The sequence below is a fragment of the Adiantum capillus-veneris genome, chromosome 4 (genome assembly GCF_014529385.1).
Source record: "Adiantum capillus-veneris isolate H3 chromosome 4, ASM1452938v2, whole genome shotgun sequence".
Classification (NCBI taxonomy): domain Eukaryota; kingdom Viridiplantae; phylum Streptophyta; class Polypodiopsida; order Polypodiales; family Pteridaceae; genus Adiantum; species Adiantum capillus-veneris.
The window spans coordinates 94,735,234-94,763,014 of NC_140934.1; the positions used below are offsets into that span (position 1 = coordinate 94,735,234).

At 46.8% G+C, this 27,781-nt stretch overlaps 1 protein-coding gene across 4 annotated transcripts; it reads right to left on the reverse strand.

The window, feature by feature from the left end:
* LOC147459627 (uncharacterized) lies at nt 1–27,781 on the reverse strand. 4 transcript variants are annotated; one of them, XM_086510838.1, is made up of 11 exons: nt 27,620–27,780; nt 27,473–27,547; nt 27,063–27,214; nt 26,091–26,162; nt 25,903–25,983; nt 25,775–25,804; nt 25,595–25,681; nt 25,001–25,061; nt 1,251–1,326; nt 554–627; nt 1–466 (listed from the first exon to the last, which is right to left on the reverse strand). In XM_086510838.1, exons 1-11 carry the CDS (start codon nt 27,666–27,668, stop codon nt 351–353), a joined length of 873 nt encoding a protein of 290 aa, XP_086366964.1. In that variant the 5' UTR covers nt 27,669–27,780; the 3' UTR covers nt 1–350. The 4 variants fall into 4 exon arrangements, with proteins under 4 accessions (XP_086366964.1, XP_086366965.1, XP_086366963.1 ...); XM_086510839.1 differs by having other exon boundaries at nt 27,616–27,754; XM_086510837.1 differs by having other exon boundaries at nt 27,473–27,777.

A 27,781-nucleotide genomic window follows, 5' to 3' on the forward strand; every position in this document is an offset into this window, starting at 1 on the left:
TAGATGAACAAATGCCGGTTCAACTCCTTTGATCCAAGGTGTCATAATTATGAATATCCAAAGATTAATCCATATACTGACCCAATGGTAGTCAACAGTTGAAGATGTACTGGACACATGTTCCAGCCAGCTTAGGGAGACAAAAAAGGAAGCCGAGATCAGTTCACAATCAATGCCTAGATTCTCTTATTTCGCCTATGAATAATCCGGCGGCTGTACAAAATTAGCGCTTTTGTTCTATTATTTCAGCAAGGCCTACTACCTCTACATTAAAAGGACTGATCATCACCCTCAATAGTAAAATTGGCAATGATCATCTCCAACTCTTGCCTAGTCTCTAATAAGACCACCTACACTTCCTTTGCACTTTTTAAACTACTAACAAACTCAGCAAGCTCTACAACTTGGATATCGTCACCATCTTGAGTAGCTACTAGTACTGAATTAGCAACACCAATGAAAAGACCTGCATAGGAACGACACCGGAGAATTAAAGGTAAGATGAAGGAAGGGATCTGCAGATCTGAAAAACGACCAGAGCATTAAAAATTACCATTCTCAACCACACCAGGAATCATATTTATTTCCTTCTCCAGTGCACTCGGGTCTTTAATTGCCTCTGAAAACCTGTGTAGCAAGAAGATGTCTCAATCATGTCTGTTTTATGAGAAAGAGATGGTGAAAGGTGTGATGGATGTGTATGTGTGGAGCTTTGAGGAGGTTTCCAGCTTCCCCTTCCAGCATGTCACAGTTGCCACACATTCGACAGAAACAGAAAACTTTATCAATAAAAGATATCTGCATTTTTTAGATTGGAACTTAAGCCTTGACAATGTAACCCTTGATAACAGATTTTATACACCTATGGAGGTCAGACAGGACTCAACTTACCAGCCATAAGAAGGGCTAAAACATTCGCACAAGATGCACAATCCAGGGCCTTTTATTATGGAGTTTAAACAACACCGGCAATGATGTACTTATCTACATAAGTTCTTCTTTCAAAGGTCGAAAATCCTCCTAAAGCAGAGCAATAAAAACCTAAGTCAGTCATTAGACCCAGGCTTATGGGAACAGTGCCATGGTTACCTATACCTTTCAAACCTCATCTAATATTTTGATTGCCCAAAAAAGACCTCATGTCTTTATTCTTTCGCCTAGACTGCTTTCAAGGGGGGACTTGCCACTAAACGATCACTAAACAACATTAAGCAGAATGGGTTTGCTGAGAGCAAGCAAAGAGAATGTACCTGACATCAACCACCATGTTTCCCAAATCAGTTATGACAGGACCATCTTTGCGTAAAGCACTCCTTATTTCAGGCACTGTAGATTAAAAACATAGAAATTGATGTAACAAACAGTGTATGACTGTGAGACAAACAAGACCTTACTTTCACATCCAGGAGAAGATTTTGAACGAAGTTCAAACAACACAGCAAAAGGCAGGCATCCCGCTGGTATCACTATACATGTAGTTGAGCTTTTGCAAAAGTGCACGCATGCACACATACTAGAGAGCACACACAGAGATGAAGATTCAAAATCTTGTATAACATGCAGATGTTAGGCCATATGTAACATTTCTGCATTCCTAAAAAAATGTTACCATACGAGAGAATTGTAGCACCAGCTTTTTGGATGGTGACACGCGGGCCGGCAGCGGGGAGGGGGGAGAGCTCAGGGGGAGGCTGCCACAATGGCGTCCCCTCATTTCTGCCCACCACTGACATACGGTCTGTGCTGTCAATGAAGCCTCAGCATGCCTTGTTGACACCCCCACCCCGAATTGCTGCTGTCTCTTCACGCTGTGCGCAGATGTGGCTGCCCGCTACCCCATTAAGCTGGCTGTAGCGCTCTAGTTGGTGCCTTCACCCGCTCTTCTTGCCCGCTGGTTCCCACTCTTCCATGGACAAACAATCCTCTCCATCCGTAAGGTTGCACACACACCCCCTCCCCCTCCTCTTCTTTCTGTGTTTTTCTTGTTTGTATGCCCAATCTTTTAAAAATACACCTCCAAGAGTGACTGTTTAACTTTTGGATCGCAATCACTTTATATATATTACTAGGCAAATTATAAAGCCTATGACCACCGCCATGAATAGCCGTGCTAATTTGGGCGTCTTAATAGTAGACTTACACATCTTGGTCAACCTATCGACAATAACCCATACTGAATCGTGTCCTCAAACCGTAGTAGGAAGGTCTACTATAAAGTTCATAGAAATACTTTCCTATTTACCATTGGGAATCTCAAGGGGATGCAAGAGTCCACCGGCTTTGAGGCGCTCTACTTTATTAGCTTGACATTTCTGAAAATGCAAGACATAGTCTTAAATACTAACTCGTATTGAATCCTATCCTCGAACCATGGTAGAAAGGCCTAGTAAAAGTCCATAGAAATACTTCCCATTTACCATTGGGAATCTCAAAGGGATGCTTACTTTGAGGCGCTCTCCTTTATTAACTTGGCATTTTCGGCAATGCAAGACATAGCCTTGAACATGTCGATGTAAACCTAGCCAGTAACACTCTCATTGTATGAATGCATAAGTACCCAGATGCCCTACACTTGGACTAGTTCCCAAAAGCTAGCACCTAGATGCTTTTAGTGTAGGACACTTGGACTACACAGTTCACACTTCTATCCACTTTGCATCCATAAGTGGATAGTTCCTGAACTTCACCAAATACCATCATGCAACTATCACAAACTAGTGACGTGGCTGGCCCTTCCGATGGCGCACACACACAACCTCCCCGGCTGGCGGCATTGCCACGTGGCAGCAGTGTACGGACCCGTGATTTGCGGTGCCATTTGCGGCAGGAACATCGGGCTACTGACGTGGCTGAGCGTACAGATCTCCGTAAAAAGCGGCAGCTGTACGGATTCTCAGCTTTTGCCCAAGAAATCCTACACAAGTGGAAAATAGCAGCTTTTTGGGCATTGCTTATTTTTAAGCCTATTCTTTAAAAGATGGCAGCTTTTGAGGCTCTGCTTTTGGCATCCCTTGTAAACCTTTAAATAAGTGGGTTGGGCTCCCACTCTTCTGAGCATCTGGATGCAGAGTCTGAGAGTGAGAACCCTCCCACTCCTTTGTACTTTGAACTCAGATTAATACAAAAAGAAATACCGAAAGGGGCGCCAGTCTTTGGGGCCAATATCTCTTAGCACGGAACTCCGCCGGGCCGTGTCGAATCAATTGTGAACTATGAACTGTTTTGAAGTGAATCTCTGCTCTGTCGCGGTAGAATCTTCACTTGTAGTGTCCAAGTTTGTTAACCACCCCTCAAACCGGCACTCAAGAAACCTCCTACTCCGAGGATGTTTACATCATAGTTAAAGGGGACGGGCCCTAGGGCCGGGGGACGGCCGTAACCGGACCGGGAACGGAAGGGAACGCCGAGGGACAGACGGAAATCGAGCCGGACGGGCGGGTCGCAGGGGGGACGGCCCAAGGACGGATGGAACGGCAAGGGTCGGACGGGAACGGCTGCAGTCCATTCAAAAATTTGACCGTTTATGACCGTTTTTAACGGATCTGTGCAGCCCCAACTGCCACATTTTAGGAGCCTTGGCCCTTGGGAGGCTATAAAAGGGTCCCTTGGGCCTCTTAATACTCTCAGTCTCAATGCTCATTCCATTTCCCTCAAGCTCAAGGCTCAAGCTACTCAATCATCAATGCTTTCCTCTCTACTCAATGCTCATTGCTCAAGCTTGAAGCATGACCATTGACTACTCTACACTCTAGTCTCCACTCTCAAGTCTCTCCCTCTTCTACCCACTTTGAAGTTTGAACTTTGAAACTCTCCTCTCCCTCTTCTACCCACTTTGAAGCTCTCCTCTAATCTCTCTCCACACAAGCTCTCCTCTAACTCCTCTAACTTCTAAGCTCTACTCTCTCGAGTCTCTCCACCATCATGTCATCTCAAGCCAACTCCACTTCTCAAGCCGCTTCTTCTTGAAGGAGGCCCGCCGTGCAAACGTGGTCGTGGTGGGATAAAGTCGACTTTAGCTCGCGTGGCAAAGGTGGCGGTGCAAGACCATGGACGTGCAAGCTATGTCCATACAAGAGAACGGGTGGTTCAAACAAAGTGCGAGCCCATCTTCTTCATGAACCCGGTCACGAGGTGAAGTTTTGCCCTCATGTAGCTCTCGAGAAGAGGTTGGATCTTCTTGAGAAGCTCACGGTGTATGAGGTTGCAGAAGCGGCCAAGAGGGGCCGTTTTGTTGCCGTTGATCCCTCCGCCACGGCGACATCGCGAGAGCAAAGGGAAGCCAACCTTGACGACATCTCTCGAACCTTCAAGAGCCATGCATCTACACCATCCTCTTCCGTTCCACATCGCCAAACCACTCTCAACGAAAATTGGAATCCTAAATTGAAGGAAGAGGTGGATAGGTCGGTTGCCCGATTCTTCTTCCACGACCACATTGCCTTCCATGCTTCGCGGTGAGTTTCCCTTGGCATATGCACATTGCAATCTTCCATTTTGTATTCATAATGGGTTATAACTTCTCAACTCTCGACTCTCCATACTAACACAACATGCTCTATTTTGTGTGGATAGGTCTCCATACTTTCGACCCATGGTTACGAAAATAGGGGAATATGGCTCCTCTTATGTGCCACCTTCATCGGAGAGGCTTCGCACCACCCTCCTTGACAAAGAGAAGCTTGCCGTGGAGCAAGCGGCCCAAGCAACAAAGGATTTGTGGGAGACCAATGGCGTATCTCTTCTTGTAGATGGATGGAGCGACACCCGCAAGCGGTCCATCCACGGGGTGGTGGCCTACTCTCAGGGGGAGATGTACTTTGTGGAGTCACATGATGCATCCGATAGTGGCAAGGCCGCTGAGATGCTTGCTGCGGAGTGGACAAGCACCATAGAGATCACCGGCCCAGAGAATGTCCTTTGTATGGTTGCAGATGGAGAGGCGTCAAATAGGGCAGCCAGAGCTATCATTGAGGGCATGTATCCCAGCATCCATGTCACATTTTGCATGGCGCATTGCCTCAATAACCTCCTCAAGGACATAGGGAACTTGTCATGGATTTCACCCACCATTGGTGATGCCTCTCGAATTGTCTCCTTTGTGCTCAACCATCAAAAAGTGAGCCATGAATTCTCAAAGAGGAGCCACTTGTCCTTGCTCAAATATTCAGAGACAAGATTTGCATTTAATTGGCTTATGCTAGGCCGCTTGTCTACATGTGGCGGAGCCTTAAGGGGCCTCTTTCTCAGTGATGAGTTCCAGGCCATGCCGGAGTCTACATCAGCAGTAGGATTGAAATGCCGAGAATGGGCCGACGACGCCGCTTGGTGGGAGGAGGTGAAGACTCTTGACGCCATGGTCAAGCCTATTCTACACCTACTTCGAGTGGTGGATGACTTGCAGCCATGCATTGGCAAAGTCTACGAAGCCATGGATCGGATGATAGAGGCACTTGAGAAGCTTGTGCCTGACCCTGTTCAGTATGCGGAGATTCATGGCTTGTGTGAGTCGAGGTGGAATGGATACTACTCTCCACTTCATGCGGCAACTTATGTGCTTGACCCTGAGTTTCAAGGAAAGCGTCAAGAGACCGACAAGGAGGTGAGCAAAGGATGGCGGCTTGCATTGGAACGCCTTGAGCCTAGCAGTGACATTAGGCGCAAGATTAGAGACGAGCTACTCAACTACAGGCAAAAGAAGGGTTCCTATGGATGTGTAGATGCACAGCTTGATCGCAACAAGATTGGCTCGGTTTTGTGGTGGGAGGACTATGGAGGAGATGGCCCACATTTGCAGCGCTTGGCTGTTCGTGCCCTTAGCCAAGCATGTACCACTAGTTGCTTGGAGCAACTATGGAGTGTGTACAGCCACATTGCCTCTAAGAAGAGGAATCGCCTTGGGGTTCAGAGGGCCAATGATTTGGTGTTTGTGAGCGCTAACTTGCGCATGCTTGCCAAGAGTGTCACACACAAGGCAGATCCTTTCACTGAGTGGGAGATGGCACAAGAGAATCCATCTATGGCCGATACTCTTTTGGAGGAGCTAGAGGAGGATTTCGAGCCTCAATGCGAGCCTCCCGAGCCCTCATACGTCGCTGACGACCTCGACTACGACGACGATGTGGAGATCCAGCAGGCGAGCACTTCTTGAGTTTGATGATCATTGATCACTCGACTCTCGAGTCTAGACTCTTGAGTCTACGACTCTACCTACTACATAGCCCTTTGTACTTTTTGTTATCCTTGAGGCCTCAGGCTTGTCCTAAGTCCTTTAGGCTTTTTGACTCTTGAGCCCTTGTGGCATGCAGTTCTCACTTTGTATCCATCGATCATCGATATTTTATTAGCACATTTCAGCCTATATGACTCGTGTTCTTTGGTCTATTTAGTGTAAATTTATCGTCAAAGTGATGCTCTATGTGTGTGGCATGTGTGTAGGTCAAAAAATGTCAAAAAAACTCTCTTTTTTTTGCCGTTCCGACCCCCGTCCCCGTTTCCCGACTTTTGCCTTCCCGACCCCGTTCCTGACCCCGACCCGCCGTCCCATGTAACTATGGTTTACATAGCAAGAATTGGAAGAGGTGGTTGATACACAGATTTCCCAGCTTTTTGACGCAACCAACAAAGCCAAAAAGCACGACAAAAAGTAGAAGAAAGAATTTGACTTCCCGGGGGAAGTGTTTTACAAGCGGGGAACCTGGACATCTCCGCGAAGTGCCCTAAAAAGGCACAGAAAGAACAACATGAAGAAGGGCCAAAGAGTTCGAAAGCAGCTGAGGAACGTGGACGAAAAGGCAAGATGAAAGCAGGACTAGTTCCAGATTGCATGGGTACTGATCCAAGCTCGATTAATGAGAGTATAGAACTTTGCCGAGCTTGGGGCAAAGTGAAAGATCAAGAAGCCCTGATTTTCTTTGATGGAGGAGCCAAGGCCAACTTCATTTCACCTGAATTGGCGGAGCGGCTCGAGATTACACCCGATCGGATGGGGCCACAAGCAGAGGCAGTTCTAGCGACACCCAGCAAGGTGGCCATTACACCTGTCATTGGCAAACTTCAGTTGCATAGTCAGGGGTATTTGGGGCACGAGGACTTCTACATAATGCCGTTGGAAGATTGTGATGTTCTCCTCGGACTCTGGGAGTCCCTTGGTACCATAAGAACAACGACGTGGTCCATTATTGGACGAAGAAAGCAACACTAACTATGGAAAAGGGCCGAACCATTGTACTTCATGTGAAACTCGTCCCTATTGTATCGGCTTCGGCCGTTTCAAAATTAATGAAATCCAGTCTGTTTGTTTACTCGATCTTTTTGAAAGAGTTGAATGATGATCATAGGACAAACATGTCTTATCTAGAAAAAGAACGCCAAGATTTTCTCCACACTCATGCCGATCGCTTTTCTGAGGGCCTGCCAGGCGAGTTGCCACCAGCTCGTCCTGAGGATCATACCATTGATTTGATACCTGGAAGCACACCATCGAACAGCCACCTTACCGAGTGAGCCGAGCACAGAATGAAGAGATTATAAACCAAGTGAAAGACCTCTTGGAAAAGGGTCTTATCCAGCCGAGTACTTCACCTTACTGCTCTCCGGTGTTGTTGATTTTGAAGAAAGACGGATCTTGGAGAATGTGCATTGATTATAGAGCTCTCAATAAAATCACCATCAACAACAGATTTTCGATTCCAAGGATCGATGATATTCTAGACCGACTACAAGGATCCTCTTGTTTCAGCAGGATCGATTTGAAGAGGGGATATCATCAGATCCGAATCGCGCCGGGAGATATCTACAAGACAGCTTTTCGGACGACCTTCCATTTATTCGAGTTTTTGGTGATGCCTTTTGGGCTTACCAATGCTCCAGCAACCTTTAACCGAACCGAATGATGGACAGGATTTTCAGAGAGTAGAGTATCTTTTGTTGGCACTTTCTTTGATGACATTATTGTCTTCCCAAAGATGAGGCAGAACATAGAGAACATCTACTACAGGTCTTTTAAGCATTGCGGGATCACAAGTTGGTGATCAATGCAAAGAAGAGTGAATTTTTCCTACCAGAGATACACTTTTTGGGACACATTGTCTCAGCAACAAGAGTGCAGATGGACCCGGCCAAGATAGAGACTATCCGTGATTGACCCGATTTGAAGAATGTCCATGAAGCTTCTTGGGCTTAATGTTCTTACTACTGGCCGTTCATCAAAAAGTTTGCAGAGGTTGCTTCCCCTTTGCATATCTTGACACAGAAAGGAGTCCCTTTCTCGTGGGGACCCACAGAGGTGACTGCCTTTCAAACATTGAAAGAGAAATTGACTACACGACCAGTTTTGACTTTGCCGGATTTGCACAAGTCATTTGAAGTATATTGTGATGCTTGTGGTCGTAGTCTGGGTGCGGTCTTAATGCAAGAAGGCCATGTCATTGCCTACGAAAGCCGATTGTTTTCAAGGCCGGAATTGACAACACAGATATATGAGAAAGAGCTTTTGGCGGTTATCCATGCTCTTACTTAGAGGCGACATTACCTACTCGGAGCCGATTTTACGGTCTTCAAAGATCACCAGAGTTTACGCTACTTCTTGTCATAGAAGTAGCTATCGAAAAAGCAGATCCAGTGGGCGAACATCTTGTCACACTTTCACTTCCAGATTGTCCATGTGCAGGGACAGAAGAACTTGGTGGTAGATGCTTCGTCCTGGAAGCCGTTGGTTCTGCCTATTTCCGCGATACATCATAGGAGCTTCGAGGATATAGTCGATCAGTATGCCACAGATACAGATTTTACAGATATTTTCACTCAGATATACGGAATGGGGATGTAGTAGCAGGATATTCCATTCGGGATGGCTACTTGATGAAAAAAACGATGTTGTGCGTTACACAGCAATTGAGGGAAAGGTTTTGACCGAATGCCACCGTCCACCATTTACGGGTCACCGTGGCATTTCTACCACCTTGAAAGGTGTGGAGAGATACTTCTATTGGCTGAGATTGAAGAAGGACGCGGACAATTTTGTACGCATTTGCTTGGTATGCCAGAAGGTCAAGTTTGACAGGCATAAAGCACAGGGATTGTAGCCTTTACCCATACCCACCCGCCCCTGGGAAAGTATTCCAATGGATTTCATTTTTTATCTCCTGAGAACACAGAGTGGACAAAATGGTATCTGGACTGATATTGATAGATTTAGCAAGCAAGCTCATTTCATTTCAGTGAAGAATGATCACTTAGCAAGACTATTTGTTGCCCAGATCTTCATATTACATGGCATGCCTGAGACAATTGTCTCCGACAAAGACCCCAAATTCACGAGTTTGTTTTGGAAGGTGATTAAGGAGAACATTGGCACGCGGTTGCAGTTCTCGTCATCTTTCCACCCGTAGACAGATGGGCAATCAGAGAATGCAAATTCAGTCGTACTGGATTTATTGAAGTCTTACATCTCGAATCAAAAGACTCAATGGGAAAAGTATTTGCCCTTGGTGGAATTTGCCTACAACAACACGATTCACTCTTCGACAGGGAAGGCGCCATTTGAGATTATTGAAGGTGCTACGAAGATTCCACCCTTCCTAAGCACAAAAGATAAGATTTTTGAAGCCGACCAGTACACACAGGACTTGGACATTTTGCCAAGGTCCGGGAGGCTTTACAAAAATCTCAGGAAAGACACAAAAGCCAACAGATCGACAGCGTTTCAATTTGAAATTGAAGGAGAACGATTGGGTGCTCTTACGTTTTGAGAGGGCACGCCTGAGAAAGAAAAGGAAAAGGAGCGGCTTTTCCCAAAGCTTAGCATGAGATACTATGACCTTTCTAGATTTCCGAAAAGATAAATGATGTCTCCTTTAGACTGAAGCTGCCCGATACTTGGAAGATTCACAATGCTTTTCATGTGAGTCTCTTGAAGCCTTTTAAAGGCGATGTGCCCGATGATGGAGAGCCTGATGAGCAACCCAAAGTGAAGGAAAACGAGGAGATACTCGTTCCAAAACAGATATTGGCACATAAAGATAGAAAGATAAAATGTCACTTGACACATCCAACCCTTTGTGTCCGTGGACAAGCTACAGCATGACCAGGGTTCAGTTCAGTCAAGTCAGTCTAGGATAGGAAGTGATCTGGCACTTTTGTGAGTCTGTTCGCAGACCGTGCATGTCCAGACACTTAGAGTATATGCATATCCTCTGGCTGCACACAGCATGACCATCAGATTCCAGTCAAAACCCATCAGTAGCATTTTTACAGTGCATAGACCTATTTACCCTATTTTTGACATTTTTCACTTACTTATTAAGTGACTTTTGTTCGAAATTGGGTAGGGCAATTTGACTAGGTGAATATATAAAGAAACCTAGCGCTAGCACTTTCTGGCAAAAGAGGCAGTAGGAGCACCTTGCTCACAGGCAACTTCTCAGTAGGACCCCAAGATCTCTAGCGTTTTTGCACCACAGCAAATGGGCTAGCGTTTTTGGACAAGAACCCAGATCAGCCAGCGTTTTTGCATCTGCATCAGCCTGGCGACACCAAAGGACAGATCAGCACTAGCCTTAGCAGTTTGCACCTGCAGATCCACAGTGTGTTTGCAGCAGGACCCATTTTCAGCCCTAGCGTTTTTGGTTTGCACATCAACCTCAGAGTTTTTGTAGATCTTCGCGACGGAATCAGCCATAGACTCAGCGTTTTCAGTTTTCAGCAGTCAGTACCCGCAGTAGAACCCCTGAACCTCACAGATCTCAGCTTCCCGCAACCGATCCTCACCGCACAGTCAGATCCCGCGAAGTTTGCAAATTCAACACGGAAAACGCAGATTTCAGCATCTGCGTTTTCAGCGCGTCGTCGTCGTCGTCGCCATCGACATCGTCACCGACATACAATCAGAATTCAGCAGATAAAGATTTGCAGATTTCAGCCCTTAGCATTTTCAGATTTCGGCCTGTCTCTTCGTCGTCCTCATCGTCGTCGACATCGTCGGCAAGTCCAAGCATTGTAGAGATTTGTGCAATCATAAGTAGACCGCTCTCGCCATAGAGAGTGGGGCCTTCGGAGGAGGGTTTGACAACATTCTGGTGTCGTATTCTCTTCTCTCTCTATCTCTCAGTCTCAGTACCTTCATTCACAGTGTCTATTCACTTTGTTTGTTATCATTTGCACTCTCTCACTAAAGGAACAGAAGGCTCTCCCTTCCGTAAGTAAAAGGAACCTTGAGCATAGTTCGGAGCACTCATCTTGAGCAAAGTTCAACATTCACTTCCGCTGCACCTTACATTGGTATCAGAGCTTTGGCAGTGTTCTGTATCACTCAAGGAAAGAACCACAAGAACCACAGGATTTTTTTTGCTTGTTGAGGTCGCACGTAACCCAAGACCTCTTGGGCGTGTCGATTCCTAATCGTGTTTTTGAAGAGTGACAGGAAACCCAAGAAAGAAGGGCTTGTCCAGCCTCCCCTTGTGCCTCTTCTCACTCATTGAGAGTGGACCGTGCACTTAGCGGCCCGCCACTCGAAGTGAGGTGGGAAAAAGCAACCTTGGTGTGAGCGCAAGGCCGCCAAGGGGTGCGCCCGCGGAAAAGAGTAGAACTTGGGTAAAGAGAAGATTCTTCTCTAACATAGATTGCAAGCGAAAGAAGAACCTCAAGAACCTCAAGACCCTCAACAACCCAAGAACCAAGACCCTCAAGAACCAAGGAACCAAGACCCGCAAGAACCGGAGTTCCTCGTGAACTTAAGAACCCAAGACTTCTGTGGATGGTCATCACCCGAAGCGGAATGGATACTTCGCATGAAGGTGGTGAGCATGAGAGAGGCGAAGAAGAATTTTCCCCACCAGGAGGTTTTTCCGACCCTCCCCCTTTCCCATCTATGACAAGGATTGCACTAACTCCTATGGAGGCTTCCGACAAGATGCTGATAGACGGAGTTAGAACGCAAAGCAAAAAAAGCAGAAAGAATGGCAGCCATAGATCGTGAATCCGCAGATAGAAGGGCAGCCATAGATCGTGAATACGAAGCAAGAATGGAAACCATAGAGCGTGAGCACGAGCAAGCACGCCTGGAAAGACAAGCCAAATTTGATCGTGAGAACAAAGCAAGACAAGCAGAATTTGATCGTGAGAACAAAGCAGGAAAAGAAAAGAGCGACCAACACATGAAAGAGTTCTTGCGACTCTTTTCTATTGTGCAGATGCAATCTGCATAGAATCAGGAAAAGGAGACTCTCTCAGTCTCTTCTTCTCCAAAGCATGACACACATGATTTACATGATTATGATAAGCATGATAATTTGAATGACAATGATAAGCATGATGAATTGCATGATAATGACAAGCAAGATGATTTGCATGAAGATGATGTGATTGTTCACAAGGATGTAGTTGATACTTTCTCTTATGAAGCTCACCTCATTGCAGGTTGAATCAATCACGAAGAACTGATCCTTGCTCTCGAGTCTAGGTCCACAGAACCCCCACAGGAAGATCCCGAAGAACCGATCTTGGCTCTCGAGCCTAGGTCCAAAGAACCCTTACAGGAAGTACTATGCACGCATTGTTCGAGTGTTTCATTCGTGATCATTTCCTGTATTGTAGTCAGCGTCCTTATGTGATCCCTTTTCCTAGGCATGACATATTGTACGATGAGCACGATTCACTCATGAATAAGCACGGATGTATGCTGATTTCTCATGAAAAGCTCAAAAGTATGCATTCACGGAAGTCACATGCCATGTCTCTTCCTTGGCAGTTTCAAAAAGAGCACAAGAAAGATTGAGCATCAAGCATCGGCATTTCATTGTGTTTTGCCACAGTTGATTGACTTAGATCAAAAAGTCAAGATTCGATCTCATTGTTTGCGTGTGTGTGGTGAACAGATTGGCACTCCGTCTCTTTGTTCATCTATATTGCATGCACAGTCTTTAGAGAAGACGAGATTTTTCCGAAATATACGCGCGCACGCTCGTTGCTGCTGTGCACCCACCCTCGCTCCGCCATCGCCATCGCCACCCAGCGCCCCCCCCCCCCCCCCCCCGCGCTGCCCTCTGCCCTCTGCCCTCCCTCGCACTGCCCTCAGCCCCTGTTGCCCCCCCTTGCGCTGCCCTGTCCCAGCCCATCCGCCCACCCCCAGCCCCCGCTGCCCCCCTCGCGCTGCCATGTCCCAGCCCATCCGCCCCCCCTCACGCTGCCCTGTCCCAGCCCATACGCCCGCCGCCGCACGCCCTCAGCCCCAGCTCTCTCGCCGCTGACCCGCTTGCCCCAGCCCGCTTTATCAACCCCCCCCCCCCCCCCCGACTCGGCCCGTTCGCCCGTCAATTTGGGCCCTCCGCCTCGGTTACTCCCTGCAAATTCGGCATTTGTTTCAACTCCTTGGAGCAGTGTTGGCGCGCCCTCCCGTCGTCCTCTTCTTACGCCACAGCAATAGACACAGATGGAGGCTCCAGCTTCGCCACAGAGGGACTCACCAGAAGCCCCCTCGCCCGACCCCGCTGAGCCCACCATTCCACTTGCTCTCTCGCCTACAGAGCAAGCGAGCCTTGCCGCCGAGGTAGAGCGATTGTAGGCGACCTCGGTCATCTGCAAGATTCTCGGCACCCGACCTAGCAGAGGAGAGCTGCAAGACCTTCTCCAGGCCCGCCTTCTCGCAGAGGTGGGAAAGATTTTGGATGTCCAGATTCTCGGACGGGGGTACTATCAGATCGAGTTTGAGTCCTCCGAGATGGCGTCCAAGGTCATAGCTATGAGTCCACTGGCCATCCGAGCCTCACGTGCCCACTTTCGACAGTGGCGACATGGTTTTGACCCAGCTTCGGATGTTCTAGTAGAGGAGGCAAACATCCCCATCTCAGTCTGATTTCCGGGTTTACGGAGAGAGTACCTACCACTTCTTTCCAGGTTCGGTTCCGCCATTGGGACTGTCCTGGAGACACCTCGCACGGCAGCATCAGTAGCTGCCAAGGCGGCTGGCATTCCCTCAGTTCGAGTTTTGGTCAGAGATACCCACACTCTCCCGAAGGTTATCCTTTTACCTCGAGTGAGTGGGGGTTGGTTTCGACAGAGTGTGAAGTACTCGGGCCTCCCGAACCAGTGCTTCATTTGCCGATAGATGGGCCATCTAGCGAAGGCCTATCCACGGAGGAGGCCGAGACCTGCACCACAGCCTTAGCCTCAGCCTGCCAGGGCTGGCCCGCAGCCACAGCCAGCGGCCACAGCGTACAGATGCAGAGCCACCCTCCGAGCCTGGGGCTCCAGCGGAGGAGGGGTGGCAGCAGGCCCGTGGCCGCCGACGCCAGGGGCCACAGCGTCAGCCTGGCACTCAGAGTGGCCCTCAGGTTCCTTCTCAGCAGCAGTGGGTTCCCACGAGGAACCATTTTGGTCCTCTCGAGCAAGAGGAGATCCCTACACCAGCCTCCACCTCCACTTCTCCCTTGACAGCCGCTCCCCCCCCCCCCCCCCCCCCCCCCCCCCCCCAAGAGTTCCCCCCCTTTGCCTCATCCTCCCCGCCTTCTGCCCCCGTCGCCTCTCCACCTCGCCCCTCTACCTCTGTCGCCCCATCCCGCCCCTCTTCTCCTCCACTCTCCGCAACTCCCTCTCCCCCCTCCTGCTCCAGTTCCTCAGTCGGCTCAGGAGACTAGTCCCTCTCCGGCGGCTAGGAGATCTCTAGGCAACGCCTTTGCCACGACTCGCCTAGCGCAAGAGGGTCAGCCCTTCTTGTGGCCCCCTCTGCAGATTCAGACATCCTCCCTTGCAGCCATCCCTCGTGGGCTGACGAGCATTGACATCAGACGCCGCTGGGACTTCTTCGACTACGGGTTCACTCGTTTTCTCGGAGATTCCGCAGCAGACCATGAGGCAGCCTGTTTCAGGGTCCATGTTTTGTTCCTCGCCGCTAGGGGGACAGAGGCCCTGGACTCAGCAGTTGGTTTCTCCTTCCCCCTCTGTGGTAGGGCCGATTCAAAGTGGTCCCTTGACTCAGTGGTGGAATGGTTACATACACAGGTCTTAGAGTTCTCTCACCACATGGGAGAACTTGGAGTTACAGATATGCTACAGACTTTGTGGCCATTGGCCAAGTTTGCGGTGACACCCCCAGACTCAGTAGGATGTAGGCACATTGTGGTGTACTTCTTTGCTGATACGCAGTGTTTGCCTTGCTATGTATACATTCATGAGGACTCCTGGACAGAGGAGGTTGCGTTACGTACAGCTCGCTCTGCTTGGGCTTGGGCTAGGCACTCACTGCAGTCACGCCTATCTAGAGGACGCTCGGATGCGGATTACTCCCCATCCAAGCCTGCCTCGAAGATAGCCCGTCTTGCTGCTGCAGCAGCATCTGTTCTCTCTCGCTCCCCATGAGGATCGTCTCATGGAACGTGCAAGGACTAGGTGGGCCCCAGTTTCAGCAACAGCGGGGCCGATTGCGTCAGGAGCTTCAGCGTTGCCTTGTGGGAGGAGAGATTGATCTCCTCATGCTTCAGGAGCACCATCTGTGTGAGAGCCGCATTCGGCGTTGTGGTCAGATTTTGCGTGGACGTTATGATACCTTTTGGTCAGCTGCTTTTGGACCTGGAGGCATCCAGGGAGAGGTATGTATGACTATTGCCGACTCACTGCAGCAGGCCATTGTGGGCAGAGGGATTATTGTGTTAGGCAGGGCTCAGTGGATTACTATGCAGGTTCAGGGTGGCCTTGTGGGCTTCCTGAACATCTATGCGCCCAATGTGGGGAGTGCTCGTGCAGAGTTTTGGTCACAGATTGTTGAGTCTTTGCCGCAGGCCGATCATTGGTGTATAGGAGTGGACTTCAACATGTTGGAGGACCCTTCTGACAGGATTGGTGGCAGCCATGCCACTGTGCATGGAGTCAAGTTGGCAACTTGGGAGAGGTTGTGTATGACTTTGAGGGTCTCGGATACATGGCAGCACTCTGGTTTTGTGAGGCCCACAGACAGTCTTACCTTCTCTAGATCGGACCGCAGAGTGGGAGGAGTGAATCTATCGCGCATAGATCGCTTCTACACTAGTGACCACTTCAGTGACATGGGGGGTTCCGTGGGCATCCTGGTAGGGACTTCCTTCTCGAACCATGCACTAGTGATCCTCACAGTGGCTGACAGGCTCTTCAAATCGATCCTGCTGAACCAAGAGGATCATCGGTCTAGAATATCATCGATCCTAGGAATCGAAAATCTGTTATTGATACTGATTTTGTTGAGAGCTCTATAGTCAATGCACATTCTTTAAGATCCATCTTTCTTCAAAACCAACAACACCGGAGAGCAGTAAGGTGAAGTACTCCGCTGGATAAGACCCTTTTCCAAGAGGTCTTTCACTTGGTTCATAATCTCTTCATTCTGGGCTCGACTCACACGGAAAGGTGGCCGGTTCGATGGTGTGCTTCCAGGTATCATATCAATGGTATGATCCTCAGGACGAGCTGGTGGCAACTCCCCTAGCAGGCCTTCAGAAAAGCAATCGGCATGAGTGTGGAGAAAATCTTGGCGTTCTTTTTCTAGATCAGACAATTTGTCCTACGATCATTCATTCAACTCTTTCAAAAAGATCGAGTAAACAAAGAGACTGGATTTCATTAATTTTGAAACAGCCGAAGCCGATACAATAGGGACAGACTCGCCCTTAAGTTTCACATCAAGTACAATGGTTCGGCCCTTTTCTGTAGTAAAAGTCGCTTTTCTCGCCCGATAGTCGACCACGACGTTGTTCTTATGGTACCAGGGAATTCCCAGGAGGACATCACAACCTTCCAAGGTATTATGTAGAAGTCCTCGTACCCCAAATACGCCTGACAATGCAGCTGAAGTTTGCCAATGGACAGGTGCAATGGCTACATCCCTGCCGCGTGCCGCTAGAACTGCCTCTGCTTGTGGTCCCATCCAATCGGGTGTAATCTCGAGCCGCACCGCCAATTCAGGTGAAATGAAGCTGGCCTTGGCTCCTCCATCAAAGAAAATCGGGGCTTCTTGATTTTTCGCTTTGCCCCAAGCTCGGCAAAGTTGTGTACTCTCATCAATCGTACTTGGGTCAGTACCCATGCAATCTGGAACCAGTCCTGCTTTCATCTTGCCTTTCCGTCCACATTCCTCAGTTGCTTTTGAACTCTATGGCCTTTCTCCATCTTGTCCTTTCTGTGCCTTTTTAGGGCACTTCGCGGTACTTTCATTTTTAGAAGTCTGCTCGGTTTTCTGCGTCATGATCTCATCTGTGGGGTAAGTCAAACTACCTGAGTGTATGGCAAAGCCCCGTTTCGCATGACTCATCAGTTCTTGAATAGAATCTGACTTTTGCTCTAAGTAATGATCTCGGATCTTCGTAGGAAGTCCCAAAGTAAACCACTCAATCTGTTCTTTAAACGAGATCTTCTTAAATGAAGAAGCGGGTAGAAAAGAGCTCCAAAATCTCTCGCAATATGCGTCCAAGGTATCTTTCTTGGTCATCCGGAGATGGTTCCAAGCAGTTCGTATGTCGCGTTCGTACTCCCAAGTCAACCAAGAAGAAATAAGAAGCCTTTTAAATTTCAGCCACTTAACTCGCGCTTTCTTGTTCACTAGAAGAGTGGACCACCATGTTCGAGCATTTCCCTTCAAGTAAGAGGTAGCCCTCCGGTTGGAGTGCTCTGAGTAATGCCCTCCAGAGAAAGCTATATCAACTGCTGTATGAAGGCCAAAGCCCTCAAAGCATCTCGGAATCCAGAAAGAGTGTCAAATTTAATTGATTGTCCACCTTCTTTAAATTCTCGAACTTTCTTGCTTTATCCTCCAGTAAGTCATATTAGTTGGCTTTATAGGAATCTTCTTCTTTGCATAAAATCTGTGATCTTGGAAGTCCGAACTATCCAAAGACGAGTCCTCTACAGAACTGTCAAAAACTGGGCGAAACGTAGGCTTCTTTGCCTTTTTCTTGCCCTTTCTGGAGCTTTGCTTTTTGCTTCGCTTTTTCCCTTTCTTGTCTTCTTCGCTCGAGTCAGAAGAGCTAGAAGAACTGTTAGAAGAAGAGCTGGATATCCCTTCAAATCGCACATGTTTCTTCTGTTTTTGTGCCGAGGCAAAAGAAGATTGACGACCCAAATAACCCATGAAGTCAGTTCCTTTCTTTTGCTTTTTGTCGTGCTTTTTGGCTTTGTTGGTTGCATCAAAAAGCTGGGTAATCCGTGTATCAACCACCTCTTCCAATTCTTGCTCTGTTAACATCCTCGAAGTAGGAGGTTTCTTGAGTGCCGGTTTGAGGGGTGGTTATGTGGCCCTCCGCCACTGAGAGTGCACTTCGTCGAAGGATATCTGAGTCAAAAATTTTGCAAATTTCAGATCCTTCGCAAGATTGATCATCATCTTTGTCGCATCGTCAACCAATTGTCGACGCTCCATCTCTTCAATCTCCGCCTGAGTAGGCCGAGGCGGGCCGTACTCCTCGTGAGAATCTTCTTCGTGATCTCTTCCCACATCCCCAAATGCAGAGCAAGTCGACTGATCTCTGTTTGAATCCATAAGTGTCACGAGAAAAGGATTGGATTTCCTGGTAAAAGAGAAATCGGTCGAGCTCTGATACCACTGTAACAGACTTGGACACTCCAAGTCAAGATTCTACCTCGACACAGCAGAGATTCACTTGAAAACAGTTCACAGTTCACGATTGATTCGACATGGCCCGGCGGAGTTCTGTGCCTAGAGATATTGGCCCCAAAGACTGGCGCCCCTTTCGGTATTTCTTTTTGTATTAATCTAACGTTGCGTGACACATCCAACCCTATGTGTCCGTGGACAAGCTACAGCATGACCAGGGTTCAGTTTGGTTCAGTCAGTCTAGAATAGGAAGTGATCTGGCACTTTTGTGAGTCTGTTCGCTGACCATGCATGTCCAAACACTTATATTAAATGCATATGCTCCGGTTGCACACAGCATGATCATAAGCATTCCCATCAGAATCCATCAGGGGAATTTTTAAGTGCATTTAGCCTATTTTCCCTATTTTTGACATTTTTCACTTATTATTTTTAAGTGACTTTTGTTGGAAAGTAGATAGGGCAAATTGAGTAAGTTTGTATATAAGCAAACCTAGACTAGTACTAATTGGCAGAAGAGGCAGCAGGAGCACTCGCTCAACAGGCAACTTCTCAGCAGAACCCCAAGCCCTAGCGTTTTTGCTTCACAGCATAAAGCTAGCGTTTTTTGGATCAGATCAGCCTTGGCATTTTGTGCACAGCAGATCAGCCCCGGATCCATCACGACACAGCAGATCAGCCTAGCGTTCTGCATTTGCAGAACAACCGGCGACATATTTGCAGATTTTCAGCCCTAGCGTTTTTGCCTCTGCATCATAACCCAGCGTTATGCAGATTCCCCGCGACGGAACATCAAGAAACCTCAGCATTTTCAGTTTTCAGCCCTTAGACACCGCAGATCAAGTCTCGAACCTCACAGATCTCACCTTCCCGCAGCAATTCCTCGCCACACAGTCAGTTTCCGCAAGGTTTACAGTTTCAGCCCGGAAAACACGGATTTCAGCATCTGCATTTTCAGCGCGTCGTCATCGCATCGTCGCTATCGACATTGTCATCAACATAGAGTCAGAATTCAGCAGATAACGATTTGCAGATTTCAGCCATTAGCATTTTCAGATTTCAGCCCGTCTTGTCGTCGTCCTCATCATCGTCGACATCGTCGGCAAGCCCAAGCATTGTAGAGATTTGTGCAATCATAAGTAGACCGCTCTCGCCATAGAGAGTGGGGCCTTCAGAGGAGGGTTTTACAACGTCTCTGGTGTCGTATTCTCTTCTCTATCTCTCAGTCTCATACACTTTCATGCACAGTGTCCATTCACTTTGTTTGTGTTCATTGCACTCTCTCGTTAAGAACGGAAGGCTCTCCCTTCCATAAGAACAAAAGGAACCTTGAGCACAGTTCAAAGCACTCATCTTGAGCAAAGTTCAAACATTCCTTCCGCTGCACCTTACATCTAAGTTCAAAAGTACAAGGGAGTGGGAGGGTTCTCACTCTGAGACTCTGCGCCCAGATTCTTTGCAGAGTGGGAGCCCAACCACTTATTTAAAGGTTTACAAGGGATGCCAAAAGCAGAGCCCCAAAAGCTTCAAAATCAAAAGCTTCTTTTAAAATCAACTTAAAATAAAGCAGTTTATCCAAAGCTTCTCAAAAATAAAGCAAGGCTTCCAAAAAGCTTCTAAAAATTTGTGTAGCATTCTCATGCGCCAAAAGCTGCAATTCCGTACAGCTGCCGCTTTTTTCCACCGCAACTTGCGCCGCAGATCATGGGTCCGTACAGCATGCCACGTCAGCAAGTCTTCGTAATTTTCGGGACTGCCTACTAGAGAGAGTGTGTGAGTCTGCTACCACGTCATGACATCACCAGTTTGTGACACCGTTGACTTTGCCATATGCTCGACACGATTCATTTGTACTTTCAAGGCGTATGCCATAGATGTCAGGTACTCATCCAATGGCCTGTTTAGCTCGTTTGGCTGGAGATGGTTTTGGGTTTCTGTCGACCATCGGCACGGGCGTCGCTCCGCTGGTCTGTCAATGCGTTGGGGACAACCAAAATAGTTATGTCCTGTTTGAAAGAATCCAAAACATCGGCCTTCTTATAAAAAGGTGTCTGGTTGTTGAGGTGTCAAACGAGGCCTTTGAGATTGGGTTTCACGAGACTCCCCAAAAGTTGTTCGTTGTTGTTGAAAGTTCTGGTTAGTGGCCGGAGGTTCTTCTGTGGTAAACTCCAGTTTTCCCTTTTCCCTTCATCAATTTGTAGCCGATCGCAGCATGGTCCATAAGCTGTGCATGGTGGAGACTTGCTTGAAGAGAGAACATTCTTGCAATGGTGATGGTAGTCCAATGGTGTATCACTCGCAGTGGGCCTCCAAGGGAACGAACCTAAAGAAGGATACCGGAAGGTATACGTCCAGAAAGATTTGGTTATAGTCGCCCATGGTCTCTGTGGCAAGCATTTTGAAATTGCCCCATTCTGCCAAGATCCGGACTTCAAACATAGAAGTCAATATAACTACGTGCAAATACTGTCTTGAAAGCTTGCCAGGTCCTTGAAGCATGCGGTTGTGTCGAGCTTGAACTCCACCACTGGATAGCATTATCTTTAAGAAATTCTACTGCTCGAGAAATCTTGGATTCTTCTGTGTAGTTCCCCAAAGCATAGATGTTGTCAAATTGTTGAGGAACTGCAATGCTTTCTTCAGATCTTTCATCCCGGAGAAAGTGAAAAATTTGATTGTCGTGCCGCCATCCTTGAAATCTTTGGGTTTGTTAGGCGTGTATCCCAGGAACGGATAATAAGGATATCCATATGGGCTCCAACCATTGTAGCCTGGTGGCAGAGGTGGTGGGGGAGGTGGGGGCAACGGTAGCGGCAAAGACAATTGCACTGGATCACGGTCAGATGGCTGCACCATATTCTTGAAGACTCCCCCGATCGAAACAGACGGCTAGGAAGGTCACCGGTTGGAAGCTCTCGTACTTTCTGCTACCAGAGGAGGAGGTACCACCTGGGGCATCAGAGGGGGTAACATGTAATTCAAAAATTGTTGAAAACTTTGTTGTATCGAAAGATTCTGCTGAGGATGCCATGAAAGAATGTCGCAAAGCTCATCGAGAAGAAACTGCAAATATTATGTTAAATCGATGAACGCCATGTCTTGGGTTCTTTATGGCTTATGCCCTATAAGACAGCGCGGTGAAGATAGGAGCGCACCCGATGCACGATGAAGTAAGGGTGGAAGTGGCTAATAAATCCGGGGTCGGGCACGACGATTCTTCGAATAAAATTCGGGTAGACTTTGGAAGCGCCAGTTTGCTCTCTATGCTCTTTTTTAGGACCGGTATGCTTTTAGAAAAGCACATGCCTAATGCTCTGATACCACTGTCACAGGACGGGCACCACACGCCAATAGAAACGAACAGACTGAACAGACTTTTAGCACTTCGATAACAACTAAACTGAAAGAGGAGAGCACACGCAACACGGAGTGGCGGAATTCCACCCCAAAAAATACTGGCCCCAAATCTTGGTGCCCCTTTCGGTATTTCTTTATATTACTTGAACTCAGTACAATGCCGGTACTCGCGCTCTGCACCTTCACACTGAAGCGTGCCAGAGACCGAGCCCTTTGCACATATTTAAAAGCCCTTGGCCTCAAAAGCAGTTACATAAAAAGCAATAAACTCAAAAGCATCTAGTCCAAAAACGCTGCATCTAAAAAATTACCAACGCGTTTTACGAAAATTCGTACAGGCTGCCACATCAGCACAGTCAGCGCAAATTGCGGAAATGCGTATTGTTTGCCGCGTCAGCAATCTTGTGCATATTGCGAAAATCCATACTGCTCTACCACGTCATCAGCTGGTTACGCTATCTTTTATGTGTGTAAGGGTCCAGCTTTATTTTAATGCCTTTATGTCACTTGGGCCCCATCGGACGGGGTCCCATAAGTTGGTAGGACTTCTTCTGTGCTGCTTCTTCTTAGGGTTTAGGCCCCTCGGTCGGGATCTGTAGGTTGGCTCCGTTCTTCAGTGGCTTGAACGTCAGCAGTTTGTGACAAGAAGTCTTGCCGTTTTATGCATATCAAACCTGACCTTCTGACACAAAGCAAGTGTGCACAAATTCATCCATGTCCTTCTTGAGCTAAGGGCAATGGAAATACTCTAATACCATTTGTAGCAGGCCTGGACACCCAAGCGAAATCAATTGCAACATACATGAGAAACTGCAACAATAGAACTTGAAATAGAGAGAGAAGAGGAGCGTCGACACGAAGCGGTGGAGTTCCACTTCCAAATGCTCTGGCCCCAAAGTTTGGCGTCCCTATCGATACTTCCGGCCAAAGTTTGGCATCCCTATCGATACTTCCTTCTTTATTACTTCACAAAGGTACAATAGCAGGGCCTTTGCTCTACATTCCATTGAATCTAGAATGCCAACGAGAGAAAGACCTCGATGCATATTTAAAGGCCCCTCGCCTTGAAAAGCAACTGCTATGAAAAGCACTACTCCTCAACAGCACCGTATGCCTAAATTGGCACTCAAAGGCTGCTCCGTAAAAATACGGAGATTTCTTACAGTGCCATGTCAATAGTTCCGCGAATCGCAGGTGTCCGTACAACTCGCCACGTCAACAAGGGATTCGCAGTTTTAGGGTTTTAGGCCCCTCGGTCACACTTTTAAGTTGGTAGCGTTAGGTTTTAAAAACTCTAACCCGCTTGGGATCCTTGCCACGTCACAAGTGAGTATAAAAATACACTTTAGGTTTATTTCAAAGATAGAGAGAGAGAGAGAGAGAGAGAGAGAGAGAGAGAGAGAGAGAGAGAGAGAGAGACACTTATCAGCATTTTAGAAGAGGTCACCTTGGGCGTTTTCCTAATTGCCCCCATTGCCCTTCACCTTGAGGTCCTTCCCCTTGGAGTTTTTACAACCCCATTTTGGTTGGTCCTGTTTCTATTGTCATCCCCCCCCCCCCCCCCCCCCCCCCCAAAAAAAAAAGTCTTTCTTCACAAGCTGCCACTCCCCTCTCCTTGGCTATCTCCTTGACTAGTCAGCCATTGAAGCAGGCCTAATTGCAGCCCTTCTGCATCGTGGAGATTGATTATTGTCTGCCTGGCATATTCTTCGCATCATAGGGGACCCCATTTCTTGGTGCAGCTATAGGTAGATCCCTTGCTCTTCTAGACTAGCCACACCAAATCAACCGATCATGTGGTGGTTTTGGGGTGCTGGACAGCAAAGGCCTCTACTGGATGGACCAATCAAAATCAGCCCTAGAGTCGTTTCACCTTGAAGAGCTACAACCGGCAAGCTTCTACTCAAATATTGGACAATCACATTGAAGGGTTGGTCACATGGTCATTGAGGAGACTGTGTTGCACAATCCCATTAAGCAATACATAAGCCAAGATTGGTCCCAAAACTCCTGAGGGTCCCTTGAGAAGATTAATTAGGACTCCGCAGCATGCTTTTCTCTCTCTTCCATCTCTGCCTCAACTCACCTTCACCTTCAACATGACTGAGGCATAGGGTTGAGACATCTCACGTACACAACTGCATGTTACGTTATATGCTCCAAATATTACATTCATCTCTAAGTCAGTGGAGATCAAGAATATATTGTGCACAAGCACAGGGTCAGAGATCTCCATTAAAGAGGTGCACATTGTGTTATATGCTGATGACATTGTCTTAATCTCTGAGTCAATGGTGACAGGAGGGGTTACAAGATTGCCAATTGCACATGACACATGCTGCTCCCTTCACTTTGGTGGTTCCCTGCTTTCATTTTAGAAACTCTCACACGCCTGGACGGGACTTGTCTGAATTTGTCATACCTATAGTGGAGCAACAGCCAAAGGGAGAGCCATTGTTTGCACAAATAGAGATTTGTGGAAAAGTTCTGATAGCCCCTTAGTTAATACTGACTAATTCTGAAAAGAACTGCAACATCAGACAGATAAGCTGAAAGAAGCACTCCTCTTACAAGCAATATAATAAAAGAAGCGACAGCCACGATAGCAACTCTTCTTAAAAGTTCAACCATTCCTACATGTTTCATCTACCATTGCACGATGCACTATCAAGGCACTCCTCAAGTTTCTCTCTTCTACCTTCACTACTGTACTCTGTGATCAAGTTTCTTGTCAAACATGCTTTGGGTATATCATCATAGTGCTTATGTTGGCTCATGTCAAGAAAACTCACATAAACATAAGAAATGCAGCACACTTCACCTATCACATGCCAAAGTATCTTAAAAAGTGATACCTTACTAAAACTTAACATAGCACTACAAAAATGAGATACAACTTAATTAGCAGAAATCATAAGAAAGAAGCTTCTGAATATCAATCAGGCAATTCTAAAGCGCAGACAAACATAAAGAACCAAGAAGTCAAAAACAAAAAGAAGCCTCAACACACATCCACTCTTCATGAAAAATAAAGCATTGAGAGCGTTATCAAACTTTTAAATGACAACTAACCTCCCCCTAATGCCACAAGTTTGCGTAGGACTGCTGAAATTGCTTGAGGAAGAACTTCCACCTAGGTAAAAAACATCCCAAGCAGTAAATTATTTACCTAACAGAATCAATTCACATTCTAGCTTAGAAAGGCTATCACAACTGCAAACACTGATAAATTAAAGACAAACTCAAGTAGCTAAGTATGTCTGCTTTTCATTTCTACCAAGCTATCTTCTTTATAGTCAGACAAATATAAAAATAAAAGGCATACAAGAAGAGGTGTACTTTGCTTCGACCCACAGCTGACAGTTGGATTACAACAAGTAATGGAAACGCAATCCCTAATTCACCCATAGAGGAGTGCCTTGTGTTCAAGGAAGGTAGATCGCCTGCACTGACCCAAAAGCAAGCAGCTCTACAAATGTGGTTTCATGTGCCTAGATGTGCACCTGCTATCACATACTGCAGTGCAAAATACAAATACTCATACTTCCGAAACTTAGCTAGCTATATCCATCATCCACATAAAACAAACAGATAGTTTGTGCATGTGGCAAATGCATCAGATCTCCACAAAGTTGATAACACATGTTGACAATACTGGTGAATTACCGGAACTGGAAATGTCAGTCCAAGCTCCGACACAATTTTTGACTGGTCAACTATTACCACACACTGCTTGGCCATGGTGTCAACCACCTGCAAGTGAAAACTTCCCCACAGAAATGTAAGAAAGATCCTGCGTTTCAGAGAGAACATTATGTTTTTTCAATTAAATATGACATCATTTACCTTGGCCATGGTATGAGCAGCACCTCCACCCTGCAAGAAGGATAAACATGCACAAGTGTTATGTGTCGTGAACATACCAAAAAGCCCTTGAAAATGAACCTTCTTGGATTGCTCTCTACAAACTTTACCTTTATTAAATTCATGGACGAATCCACTTCATCAGCCCCATCAAACGCTAAGTCTATCGTGTTCACATCATTAAGGTCAGCCTGGCAAACCATGTTCTCTCTTGATCATATCATTTTTGTGTATTAAAACTCTCAGATGCATACAAGCTGCTTTCAATAATTGCAGCTCAAAAATTGTTAAGACTCACCGTTTTGACACCGAATTGTCGAGCAAGGACCCTCGACTGATATGACACTCCAACTCCAACTACATCTTTCAGCTGCGAGCAGCAAGAAAGTAAAATATGAGTGTAGCAGTGATTTTCTTTGTCTCCATACCAAAAAACAGATTCTAAACCCGAAAACAGTCGCGCAGATGGTTTTCACAGACATAACTCTACATTTGAACATGTTTGCTCACTGGATGTGCACAAAAACCAAAAAGACAATTCATAGGACCACTGCAGCGAATTAACACAATACTTGAAACACCCATATGACAAGCTTGAATTAAAGCCCATATAAATCTCCCATGAAGTTGGCAAGCCTATAAGATAAGCAAGGTTTATTAAGCAATAACATGACGGCCTATACGACTGCAGAAACGTTTGGTGTACACAACAACATTTCAGGAAAAGAGGTCCTGTTTCCTGAGTAGCCAGCAACAAGAAACCGTGCTAACATCATATGTGTGCTAAGCTCTGAACTTATTGCTTTGTGCTTGAAAAACCCAAAACAGCAAAAATAAGAATTTATGTTTTCTAAGTAGCACTTACAACTATCTCCAAAACATGTCAAGAAGGGTGTTCTTACAATGCTACACAGCTTAAGTGCCGTGGTTCAATGAAATGACCCTTCAAGAGCCAGGTGCACATACAAGCCTACCCTGCATGGATTGATACACACTATTGGCTGAAAACTCATATTTACAGGCGGCTAGGCTCCCACCTCCTAAATGAAGAAGCAAGCATACTCCTTATAGACACCTCAAAGAAACTTGATAATATTTTCAATTGAGGAGCAGAAGCCTCACTTACGGTACTTACACAAATGACAAGAAAGTTGCCGAAAGTTTTATCGTGAAACAACACAAAACATTTAAGTCAGCCTGAAATCTAACATCCAAGAATTGAGAACCGTACAAAAATATCAAGCTAACCTGGTGATTGATTAGAGTTTACCTTGCCTTTCTGGATGAGTTTGCCCATTTCTTCGATGGCTAAGGAGGCTGTGCTCCCCGTTCCTAATCCTACAATCATGCCTGGCTTAATCAGTTCAACCACTTTCTTTGCAACAGCTCGTTTTAAAGAGACCTGTACACCTGGATCAACCGCTGCAAAGAGAAGAAGAGGGTTAAAAACATATATCTCAGTTTCGCTAGTCAGGATTTTCCCGTAATTGAAGCACAAACAACAACCGATGACAAATTACAAATGCATGCACTAAGATAGAAAACTTTCTGACTCTTGAGCTTTTGCGACAAATTAATGCACTTAAGAATCTGCTCATCTTAAGAATGAGATAACATCACCAGAGATTTGCTTCAAAACTCAACAGAAAAAAATAGTCACAAGATTGAACGACAACTTACGAGCAGATTCTGAGGACGCCTTAAAAGAGCGGCACAAGGAGAATTCGAGACTGCGTTTGCACATAAGGCGATTCTCTGTATGAACCGAGAAAGCCTTATGAGAGAATATTGTGGAAGAAAGGCGAGAGGAGGAGTCGTCATGCCTGCCTGCTGGTAAGGAAAGACCGGGAAAAGACGAGGCCTTGAGGAGCGCCATTGCGGAGAAGCTGGGCGAGCTACAGTGAGCTGCTTGTTGTATGAGAGAGAGAGAAAGAGAGAGAGAGAGAGAGAGAGAGAGAATATCTCCTTGCTGCTGCTACCTCTACCAAA

Coding starts and splice junctions, on each gene's coding strand:
- LOC147459627 (XM_086510837.1), bottom strand. CDS start 27,668: ATGGCGCTCCTCAAGGCCTCGTCTTTTCCCGGTCTTTCCTTACCAGCA. Junction 25,805..25,902: donor CGTCCATGAATTTAATAAAG/GTAAAGTTTGTA, acceptor TCCTTCTTGCAG/GGTGGAGGTGCTGCTCATAC. Junction 467..553: donor TCCTGGTGTGGTTGAGAATG/GTAATTTTTAAT, acceptor GTTCCTATGCAG/GTCTTTTCATTGGTGTTGCT.